Source organism: Rhinoraja longicauda, chromosome 4 (assembly GCF_053455715.1).
Source record: "Rhinoraja longicauda isolate Sanriku21f chromosome 4, sRhiLon1.1, whole genome shotgun sequence".
NCBI lineage: Eukaryota > Metazoa > Chordata > Chondrichthyes > Rajiformes > Arhynchobatidae > Rhinoraja > Rhinoraja longicauda.
The window spans coordinates 31,623,008-31,635,641 of record NC_135956.1 but is presented as its reverse complement, the minus strand read 5'-3'; the positions used below and the strand labels follow the sequence as shown (position 1 = coordinate 31,635,641).

Sequence of the window (12,634 nt, the reverse complement as noted above, 5' to 3'; positions counted from 1 at the left end):
GCAGATTTCCAAGTAGGATATAATCTACATGAGAAGTGGCAGTTTCTTTGGGATATACTGGAATGTTCTCATGAGGCTGCATGCATGTCGCTTTGTATTTCTTGACACTTAATGGCATCAGAATGATCTCTTGTTTGTAAAAGGCTGAAAATGGAGCCCTATTTCTTTGCTAAGTGAGCATCGTAAGTTGCATTAGCGTTAGATTTTCTCCTTTGCTACACACAATCTTTGACATGGTGTTTAATAGTGTTAAGCCCACCGCTGCTGATCTAAACGATGACCCTCGCGTCTGCATGATAGCGAAACGTCTCTCTGATGTGAGTTCATGGACCCGGAGCATTAAGTTAATTTTGCCCTGGATAGTTGAGTTGCGTCTTTTTTTACCCCGCGGAAATACTGTGAAGAATACAGATTTTGACCGAATGACAGAACGTGGAGGGTACAATTAGGTGCATTAAATTAGAATATGACAAAAAGCCTATCTAAATATTTGTCACAATGTTACATATTCAATGTAATGGTTCGTTCATGAAGTGAAAGCAGACAACCACGAGCACTTAATTTTCGGAATAATAGGTGAGTTTTCATGATCCTTTATCAGCTTTGAAGGGATAATTGAGGACATGGTGTAAGTTGTCATAGGTCAAGATTTGATGATTTGGTTTATAATCTAGGATTAGACCTTGCTTCATTTCTATTTTACCCAGAATTAACTCTATGAATGCTCAGCATGAACTGCAATTTTTTGACTCAAGACAGGTACCAACAGAGCTCTTGCATTGGTTAAATGCCTGCATTCCCAGCTGGGGAATGGAATATTACATAGGAAAACAGAAAGATGTGAGGGGAATGCAATATGCTGAATTATTAATAATACCATTTAAAGTAATAAATAGGTATAATTTATTTCTATGAAGGAAACACAGCAGCACTGGGTTAATGTGGCTGTATAAATGTCTGTGAAATGTATAGTAGTAAAACCCCATGATCCCACGATCTTTGATTAGATTTGAGCCAGTAAATATCTTGTGATTAATCAAAATGGGTTGTTCTGCATGTAGTATGCCACCTTCACAGATGGGATGCAAATGCCTGCATTGTTTGCTGAAATTATTTCGTCTCTTGCCACCTATTTCCATAGCTGGAAAGGATCGGCAAGAGAAATGAATCATTTGTTATTTTATTGTTCAAACTAGCCAACCATTAAACAAAGCAAAATGAAACAGCCCCCCCCCCCCCCCCCCCCGATGTGACGGGAACAAACCAAGAATGCCAAGCTGAGCAGGCATTGTACTTGGTGCGTATGAATGGTCTTGCTGTAAGCCACCGTTTCATCTGCCGAAGTATATATGTATGCCGTTGTATGTTTATGAAGTAAGCATTAAGAACACCATCAATTCATGTTTGTATCACATTAGGTGTAAAATCCTGTGATGGCCACAATGTATGTTTTGCTGTTTAGATAAGATTAAAATCCCAACAATAATTGAGGAAACAATTTTTCCAGTGGGCACTAAAACACCCAAAACTGTTAATCCAATATTTCTACTGCAGCTGTTTCGTTTTGTAGATGAGTGGAAAGATTTCTTGCCCAATGTTTATTTTCCAATTACTTTGTTGAATGATGCAGCCAGTGGAGCTGTTGCCTCACAACTGCAGCATCCTGTCTTCCATCCTGACCTCTGGCCACTATCTATGCAGACTCAGAGTCTCTCTGACTGTTGGTGTTTACATCAGGTGCTTTGGTTTATTCCCGAATCCTAAAGACGTGTGCTTGTCGGTTAATTAGCAACTGTAAATTTACCCTCGTGTGTAAGTGAGTTTTGGAACCTGTGGGGATTGATGAGAATGTGGAGAAAATAATAAAAAAGGATATGTGTAGATTAATGTAAACTGGTGCTTACAGTGCAGAATAGATGGGCCAAAGGGCGTACTTCCATGCTGCAATGAGTGGATGCTGCAATACTGGGAGGAGTATAAAAAAGTGCATGCAGTGGGATTAGAGGAACCTGAGTAGCTTGATGACAAACAATGTCCACAGGAAGCATGTTCATTGTGTATGGAGACTCTCCAAAGCCAAAGATATGCACTTCTGACAAGACTTACCAGGGAAGACTCTGAGAATATGAGTGCAGTCTCTGAAAACCTCCTCTTTGGGAAAGCTTGCAATTCAGGCAAATGACTGTGGCCCTTCGGCTTTCTCCTGTAAGCTGATGAAAAAAGTAATTGAGTGTAGAGTTTCAATGACCTCCCTAATCCAAAATTGATAGAAAAATATCAGATGTGGCAGAGATCAGTAGCAGTTGCCTGTAATATTCTGAGGCAAGGCAACAGAGATTGGCCGTGACCCTAACCCTAACCTCCAAGGCCAACAAAGTAGTGTCATGGAAAACAGGGTTAGGAAAATCTGACTTTTTTTTGTGAGTAAGAACAATGTTCAGAATATGAGGTTGAAATTCTCATGCAGGTTACATTTTTTGTGGTGCACTGCTTGCTGTAGGCAGTCTTTGGAATTAATTTTACGTTAAGAAAGACAAAATACTAGGTAGATCTAAAATTCTACCAAAATTGAGGAAACAATTTCTCCAGGGACACTGAGGCACCTAGAATTGTTAACTCAACGTTCATCAGCAGCTGTTTTGTTTTGTTATGTTTTGGAGATGAGTGGACATAATTCTAGTCCTATTTTTTTTCAATTACTTTGTTAATTGGGGGTAATTTGTTTTATGGTAAGAAAACTCAGTCAGTGGGGTTCATGTTGTACAGCTCTGAAAAAAACCCTTCATCCCATCTAGGCCATGCCAACCAAATGTCCCATCTAAGATGGTCGCATTTATCCACATTTGGTCCATATCCTCTAAACCTTGTCTATTCATGTGCTGTCCAAATATTTTTTAAATGTGTTACGATACCTGCTTTAACTACTTCCTCTGGTAACTCATTCCATATACCCATTAGCCTTTGTGTGAAATGATTGCATCTCAGTTTACTATTAAATCTTTACCATCTCACCTTAAACTATGCCCTCTAGTTCTTGATTTCTCCACACTGGGAAAAGGACTATGTGCATTCGCCCTATCTATTTCCATCATGATTTTCCACCTCTATATGATCACTCCTCAGACTCCTGTATAGCAACGAATAAAATCCTAGCCTGCCCAGTCTCTCCCTATAGCTCAGGCCCTCGAACCCAGGCAATATCTTCGTAAATCTTCTCTGCAGTCTTTGCAGCTTAATGGTATCTTTCCCATAGCAGGATGACAAGAATGGAACACAATACTTCAAGTGTGACCTCACAAACATCTTGGACAATTATACATTGGCGATCATTTTCCAATGTTCTGTAGACTCACGATCAGTTTCTGTGGACTGGAGGGTAGCTAATGTAACCCCACTTTTTAAGAAAGGAGAGAGAAAACATGGAATTATAGACCAGTTAGCCTTACATCGGTAGTGGGGAAGATGCTTGAGTCGATTATTAAAGATGTAATAGCAGTGCATTTGGAAAGCAGTGACAGGAACGGTCAGAGTCAGCATGGATTTATGAAGGGGAAATCATGCTTGACTAATCGTCCGGAATTTTTTGAGGATGTAACAAGTAGAATGGATATGGGAGAGCCAGTGGATGTAGCTTATTTAGACCTTCAAAAAGCCTTTGATAAGGTCCCACACAAGAGATTAGTATGCAATATTAGAGCACATTGTATAGGGGGTAGGGTATTGACATGGATAGAGAACTGGTTGGTAGACAGGAAGCAAAGAGTAGGAATTAACGGGTCCTTTTCAGAATGGCAGGCAGTGACTAGTGGGGTGCCACAAATCTCAGTGCTGGGACTCCATTTTTTAAAATATATATTTTTTGATGATTTAGACGAGGGAATTAAATGTAAAATCGCCAAGTTTGCGGATGAAACAAAGCTGGGTGGCAGTGTGAGCTGCGAGGAAGATGCTATGAGGCTGCAGGGTGTCTTGCAGTATAATGTGGATAAATGTGAGGTTATCCACTTTGGTGGCAAGAACAAGAAGGCAGATTATTATCTGAATGGTGTCAGATTAGGAAGGGGAGGTGCAACGAGACATGGGTGTCCTTGTACATCAGTCATTGAAAGTAAGCAAGCAGGTACAGCAGGCAGTGAAGAAAACAAATGACCATAGTGAGTGGATTTGAGTATAGGAGCAAGGAGTCCTACTGCAGTTGTACAGGGCCCTGGTGAGACTGTACCTGAAGTATTGTGTTCAGTTTTGGTCTAATTTGAAGAAGGATATTCTTGCTATCGAGGGAGTGCAAAGTAGGTTCACCAGGTTAATCCCAGGATGGCAGCACTGACATGTGATGAAAGAATGGGTCGACTGGGCTTGTATTCACTGGAATTTAGAAGGATGAGAGAGGATCTTTTAGAAACATATAAAATTCTTAAGGGATTGGACAGGCTAGATCCAGGAAAAATGTTCCCAATGTTGGGGGAGTCCAGAACCAGGGGTTACAGTTTAAGAATAAAGGGTGGGCAATTTGGGGCTGAGGTGAGGAAAAACATTTACACCCAGAGAGTTGTGAATTTGTGGAATTCCCTGCCACAGAAAGCAGTGGAGGCCAATTCACTGGATGTTTTCAAGAGAGAGTTAGATTTAGCTCTTAGGCCAAACAGAATTATGGGATATGGGGAAAAAGTTGGAACGGGGTACTGATTTTGGATGAGCAGCCATGATCATATTGAATAGTGGTGCTGGCTCGAAAGGCCAAATAGCCTACTGCACCAATTTTCTATGTTTCTTACAATGACGTGCCAACATCTCTACTCAATTCCCTGACTCATGAAGGCCAGCATGCCACCTTCACCACCTTATGTGACTCCTCTTTTAGGGATCATTGTACTTCCACTCCTACATCCCTCTGCTGTTCAAAACTCACCAAATATCCCAAGTTCCACTCAATTCCACTTGTCTTACATCATCCTATTGCAAGTACAAATTGAGATTCGAAAGGAAGGAAATGGTGAAAAAAAAATGTAATTGTGTTAATGCAGGTAACAGTTAATAAATGTTTTGAGCATTTGGTGCTTTATTCTGCAGCTACTGCAAGATTTGAGTGGTTCTTTTTCAATTTATTTGGTGTATGTTATTCATGTATGTACTCCAAAGATGTACAGGTATGTAGGTTAATTGGCTGGGTAAATGTAAAAATTGTCCCTAAATTGTGTAGGATAGTGTTAATGTACGGGGATCGCTGGGCGGCACGGACTTGGAGGGCCGAAAAGGCCTGTTTCCGGCTGTATATATATGATATGATATGATATGAACATCAACAATGATTATAGAAGTAGTGTCTTAAAATGGTTTGCTATACTTTACAAATATGCTGAATCTCAGAATGTTGACTTTTAACATTTACAAATGAACTAACAATATGTATAACTGAGGAAGCTTTGAACAATAACATTTACTACAAAAGAGATCTTGATGAATTGGATGATAGGTGAATTTCTACTGATCATTTGATTAGCAGAAGAGCTGCAGAAACCACATAAGCTTTGAGTGAATACTGTTTATGCCATTTATGCTATGTTTTATGCTATGACTTCCAGGGCTATGATGGATCAACAGAGATACTAATAACTTTAATGTCCCTACAAAGCTATACCTTCCACCCATCTCTCTGTTGCTATTCCGAAAGAAGCAAGGCTTACTCTGCACTATTTTCCTGCAGATCTGGGAAGTAATAGGAAGCAAATGATGATGAGGAGGGAGGATGATAGAACATTTCTGTCTCTATGTCATTTGTAATAATGAGGGAAACAAGGGGATCACAAAAGGAGGGTGTGGAATGTGAGCTGGCAACAACGTGGCTCCCGATGATTACATTAGATTGAGACTAGTAGTTTGAGGAATAGAACAGGGAAGATGCAGAGGGGAGTGAGCTGGATTATATCATGCATGCAATCTGATAAGGGATAAAAAGCAATTGGAAAAACTTTCTGAAAACATTTTGTTGTATCTGCACGGAAAACTGGATTAGAAAAATTGTAGTTGTGCCTGTTTTTACATTTAAATCACTTGCAATGTTTTGTGTGAGGTCATGACTATTTCATCTTTTAATCCTAATTTGGAAATTAGAATGGGTACTTCCTAATACCTGTCACCCAAAGCAGGACATCATCAATGGGCAAAGAGCACATTAATTACTTACCAACAGAAATTGGATCAAAAGGTCATAACCTGTGACCTTCATTTTAAATCTCAATAAAATGAGTACATCATTGCTGAAAGTAGTGAATCGTGTGATTTAAAGTATCCCTGGTGAGACATTGTTTTTATATTTTATCATTCCCCCTGGTCTTTTAATGTAGTAAAATTTCCTGGCAATGGAAAGACTGTGGCCATATTAGATAATTTTAGGGCTCTATATATTAAATAAAAGATATTGCATGTTGCAGTGTGACATTTATTAATTGAAAATACCTACAGGCATCACAGGTACTCGAGTTACTCATACTATTTCTTGGAAACCACATCCACTTGTATATTTAACGCAGCAAATAATAGATACTGGGTGCTCACATTATAGTTTCACAGACTAGGTACAGGCTTATGAAACTCATTCCAAAAACATCAGTAAATATTTCTGAATGCATTTGACAGGCCTTGGATGGCATGAACACATCACTTTGGATTAAACAGTCATTCTTAGAACACAGAACAGTACAGCACAGGAACAGACTCTTCAGCCCACAATGTCTGTTCCAAGCATGATGTCACGATAAAGCAACTCATCTGCCTACACACGATCTATATCCCTCCATTCCCTGCATATCTATGTGCCTATCTAAAAGCCTCTTAATCACCACCATCATATCTGCCTCCACCACCACCCCTGGCAGTGCATTCCAGACACTCATCACCTTCTGTGTAAAACAAATGTGCCCCACGCATCTGCTTTAAATTTTGCCCCTCTCACCTACGTTCTCTAGTCTTTGACATTTCCACCCTGGGAAAAAGGTTCTGACTCTCCCTTCTATGCCTCTCATAATATTATATACTTCTACCAGGTCTCCTCACACTCTCTGGCATTCCAGAATAACCAATCCAAGTTTTTTTACCGAAATGCTCCCTAATCCAGGCAGCATTCTGGTAACCTCTTCTGCACCTTCTCCAATGCCTTCACATCCTTTCTGTAACGGAGCGACCAATACTGCACACAGTACTCCAAATGCAGCCTAAACAAAGCCTTATAGACATTCTTCGTGTCTTTGTGGCTCTTGCACATGGCACATATCCCAACCACTGAAGGCAAGCATACCATTCTTGTGCCCAAACATGACAAATGTCCATTGTCCTCTGTATCACGTGCTGACTTTTGTACAGCCTTACCTTGTTAAAAAGGGAGAGTAAGTACAAGGACCTCACCACCAACAGTATCTTTTGGTTGATTTCAGTAGTTGCAATTTAAAAACAGGATTTTGTTGACCTAAACAGCAATTGGCCACCCCACAACAAACAACGACTGTGCTTCGTTAAGGGAACGAAGATTAAGGGAATGTATGCGTTAAGATTAAGGGAATGTATACATTAAGATTAATGGAATGAATACGTTACCAACATGAGCAGCAGAATAAATTATGCATCATATAACACAATACTCCTGATAAACTATGTATTGCATATCAACTTCTAGCGATTAAAGCTAAGGAAACACATTAGCAATGCGGTTATAGAAAGGACAGAATTACTGGTAATTACTGGCAGGATCAAAATATGATTAATTTGTTTTCCTTAAAACAAAACCAGAAAATGGTGGAAATCTCAGGAGTCAGGCCGCATCTGTGGGAAGAGAAACAAAATCAATGTTTCACATCAGAGACATTTAATAAGAACTGAAAAGGAGACAAAAGTTTGTAAAGCTGCAAGGACAGTGGGGAGGCAGATGTCTCTGATTAGGTGCATTCGGAGTGAGCATGGGGATGAGTAGACACAAGGAACTGCAGATGCTGAAATCTTGCCGAGAACACGAAGTGTTGATGTGAATCAACGGGCCAGGCAGCATCTCTGGAGGAAAATGGACCTTAAGAAGGATCCCAATCTGAAACGTGCCTATCCACATCCTCCAATGATGCTGCCTGACCCGCTGAGTTCCAACAGCACTTTGTGTTTTGAGCATGCGGATTTGCTGTAAACTTATTTAGCCAATAAGTGAATGCGAACAGCAAGAGAGTTTGAACATAGATAAAAGAGCTAGACAAAAGAATGTGGGAGTTGTGAATTGCTGAGTAAAAGGAAAAGCTCATGTCCTCCAGTCCCAGGGAGAAAAGAAAGGAAAGGGTGGAAACAATAACAAGTCAAATTGATATAACAGATGCATGACTGACACAAACCAAGAAATTAAGTTATCTGAAGTTGTAGAATTCAATATCAAGTCCTGAAAGTGCAATGTGCCCAGGCATAAAATTAGATGCTGTTCCTCATGCTTGCGATGGTTCAGTGGTTCTTTTATTTTCACATGTACCAAGTTACAGTGGAATTCTTCTGTTGCATACAGATCAGTAAGATTATTGTCATCCCTGATTAAGTACCAAATGCAGAGAAACAGCCCACTGTGTCCATATGCAAGAGTCGCCAGGGTTTTGGCGCCATTTTCAAGGTCCCAGCTACAGCTGGGCATAAAGGCCCGTTGCAGCCATCGCCTCCATCCGGATCGTCGGCAGACTGTTGTCCCCCTCCTCACCCGGCCTTCAGCCTTGGTGCCTTGGGGATGCCTCCTGCAGCCGACCTTGAGGGTGCAGAAGGTAAGACCTCCAGTTCTCCCTCCCGACCCTTTGTCCAGCGTCCGTCGCTGACTCTCTCCACCCTCTAGTTCATGGTCTTTGGGGGCTTGCAGGAGACGAGCCTTGGACCCACTCCAGGAGGGTTCCCCGGATCCACAGCAGACGAGCCAGGCCCTCAGTCCTTTGGGAGCTTCCGAGGGGACTCCTGTGACAGTGCAGGAGGCTACAGACTGCATGGGATGAGGAATTAACATGGAAAAAGGAATCGTCAGCCTGCAGCACCTTGTTTTAGTTATTGATTCATGCAGTATCCACATTTACCAAAATTTTAACATCTAAACTTTTAAATAATAAGTTAAGATAAGATAAGTTAAGCTTTACCTTTTGCAAATGAGCATTGAAAATAAAGCGCCAGACTTCGAAAGGAAAGAAAAGATACATAACAGCCACAATCTGGAAACAGAAACAAAAGTAGAATTCTAAAAAGCAGTGTGAACTCGGAAATAAATCTTTCATATCAAAATGCGACTCAAAATAGCAGTAATCAGAGTAATATATTTACAACTGAAAGTGGTGAAGTAAAGCAGCTTTACAAAAATTGTGAAGTTACTACGTGCTGTATTGGAAAAGAATGATTTCAGAGCAAAAATATCATTTAAAATGATACATTTTATAGGATTTGAACAGAGCTGTTTTAAATGCGGTCTTTTTATGTCTGCAATGCTCCTTTTGACTGGTGTGAGGAATACAGAAGATAAAATGATGCCAACCTAAATAAGGAACTCTGGGCTGATGAGATATCGTATTGTTGAATTTTCTAAAAATATTGTTTAGATTGGCTACGCATGAAAATTTTCCCGAATGCCAATATAAACTTAACTTTTTAATTTGCTTTTGTTCTCAGATTTCAATCAATTTTTAAGTCTATTAACATCTTGATTTGCTTCCAATATGGAATGTACCTCATCAGTTAATCCATTTATTTGTAATCTTTTGTCACCACATTTCCTTGAATATAACTTCAAAATGACCTGACTTAAGAATTACAATTGAGAGAATACTTTTGTTTTATATATATTCAATAAAAATGCATTAAACAGTCCTCTAAGATGTTAAATCATTCCTTTTTTCTTCTCCGGTTGGATCAAAAAAGCCCTATATTGCACCCATTCATTTATTTATCTAATTTCAACCAACCTTGCGGGCGCTTTTCAGATTTAAGGATTATAATTTTTTACCCTGGTTAAATAATGGGAACTGTATAATACTGCATTTATTGGATTGCTTAAATTCAAAGCCTTTCTAAAATCTAAACTTTAAAATAATAATTTAGTATTTAGCATAAGACCTTCTTAAAATACTGTAAAGCATAGATTTATCTGCAGCTAAAGGTAAATTGGTATTTGTGATTTTAATTTAAAAAATAGACAAAATGCTATTGTGTAATTATCTTTGTGCTCATGCTGATATTCAATTTGTCTTTCTAAGTCATACCAGCTTTTTTATATAGGATTACTTAATTGTTAACAAAGGATGTTTTGTAATTACTATTTAATTCTTAACTGGAGGATATTCGACTTTACATCATTTTGTTTTACTTTTGCTGCATCCAGTAGATGCAGGCATTTAATGTAAATTCAGTACAGGCATTTGTTTCTGTAGTTTTCAGACCAGCTACTTAGCTGGTGCATTATAGCAAATATGTGATAACCCGCATTTGGAAAATGTTGCAAATCTGGCAAAAGCTATTTTGTCCATAGGAAAGGATTGTTTAAAAATGGAAGCGGTACTTCCATAACTATACTGTTGTTGTGAGAAGCAATAACAACATATAAGGTGCCACATTAAAATTGCAAAAACAATTTTTCTATATGAACTATACCTACATTTTCATACAAATTGTATCAAATACATATAATTTCAGTTTTGTAAAACTGTGGAAGTAGTGCATGGATATCGTGCCTGTTCCATGGTAGTGACAGATTTAATGTCGTTCATGAGGAATTTATATATATATATATATATATATATGATATTTTCAGTATTTTATGTGGTGGCCTATAATATGAATGCTCTACCTTGCTTAGCGGAAATATAATTTGATGGTTTCAGACTTTGATCAATTCCACCTTTGGTGAATCTATTGATAACATTTAATTTTATTACTTTAATGTAGTTAAAATAAATTTAAATTGAGTGTGACAGTAATCTGTTGGGTGGTACTTAGTGTGCAATTATTACACTGAATGTTACAAATCACTGATAGTAAGATAGTAATCAAAAATATTTGTCTAGTTATGTATTGCAGCAAAACTTCACTGCTGTATTCTGCAAATTTTAATTTAAGAAAACTCTGTATCTTGCTTTTTTTTCAATATAGACCCGGAGAGCCACCATTAGAACAAGGCTGGATTCCATTTATTGGAAAAGCAATAGAGTTTGGTCAGAATTCTTCAGGATTTATTGTTTCTTGCCAGAAGAAATGGGGAGATGTCTTCACGGTTTATATGGCAGGTGAGTTTTCTAATAGAATGCATCCAACTGACGATTAAAATAATAACGCTGTGTTAAAGTAATATACAATAATTTAGTTGTGGTCTATCTATATGAACCCCAAATTTTCTAGTAAATGTTTCATTTATAGAAATGGCAGTAAATGTTTTCTTCAGAAAATAGCACTCCCAAGCATAAAAGGGGAGAAGGACATTTTAAGGTCTGAAGAAGGGTCTCGACCCAAAACGTCACCCATTCTTTCTCTCCAGAGATGCTGCCTGTCCCGCTGAGTTACTTCAGTTTTTGTGTCTATCTTTGGTTTAAACCAGCATCTGCAGTTCCTTCCTAGACATTTTAAGGTTAGTTTTGCAAATTAAACTCATAATATTTCCATTCCATACCTAACCATTTTGATTGTTAAAAAATTGTGTTGATTATGCTAAGATTTTTGTGCATTGTTTATTTTCTCTCTTAAAAAGAACTTGTCAAAAAACTTGGGGGGAACATTAAACCAGTTCATTTGGAAGCACAAAACGATGGTCGGAGTTCTAGCAAGGCGGTGTCTCGGGAATGCGATTTCGCTGATTGCAGTTTTCAACATGACGAGCAAATGATTGTCGTGCGGAAGAGTTGCAAGCGACATGAATGTCATCTTAATAAAGAAATTAAAAAGCACATCTTTCTGCAAGAACAATGTAAATTTCTGACCTGTCGCAGAAAATAGTTCTCTAATTGGTATTGTGTGGTGGTGCAGCAGAATCGTTTTCCCTAAACGTCATTCCAGTGAAGCAATACTGTACATCATTGTCAACAGTTCAGCAAAATCTCTCTAATTAGACAGTGATTACATAAATGCTGTGTTTCACTACAAAAAAAAATCTACCTTGTTCAATACATCTACCAGAAAGGTTTTATATTTCTCATACCTTTGTCCCACTAGATACAAGGAATAATTACCAGAAAGGATAAATTGCTTTCAGCTGATGTATACAACATGCATTTGGAGATTACTGCAGGTGATAGAAAACAATTGACCTATTTCAGGAGATTTTTTTATTTTTCTATTTTAATATTTGCACCACAAAAATTGACTGACCTAGATTCAAATATTAATATTTGCTTGAATTCTTCTTTTTATGTTAAAAGCATACACCACACTTTTAAAATATTTTTTACTTAAACATCACGGAGCCAAATAAATTTTGGGTCCCATACCAAGATCCACTCTATTATCACCCCCTCTGTTGTTCTCCAGAGCTTATCCCACCAGACTTCGTGGGAGCATTGTAGGAGTACCTCAATTTCCTGAAGTAGGCAGGTATAATTTGTATTTCATGCAAACCTACAGTGATTGCCTTCTTCATGCCAATAGTAAATCAGCTGTC

The 12,634-nt window shown here is 38.5% G+C and overlaps 1 protein-coding gene across 1 annotated transcript in view; it reads left to right on the top strand.

Moving 5' to 3' along the window:
- Nucleotides 1-12,634, top strand: part of cyp7b1 (cytochrome P450, family 7, subfamily B, polypeptide 1) — a 178,207-nt gene that overhangs the window by 126,179 nt on the left and 39,394 nt on the right. The window contains exon 2 of the mRNA XM_078397462.1: nt 11,137-11,270. Within this exon, the coding sequence (XP_078253588.1) occupies nt 11,137-11,270 (134 nt within the window). The remainder of the gene's footprint in view (nt 1-11,136; nt 11,271-12,634) is intronic.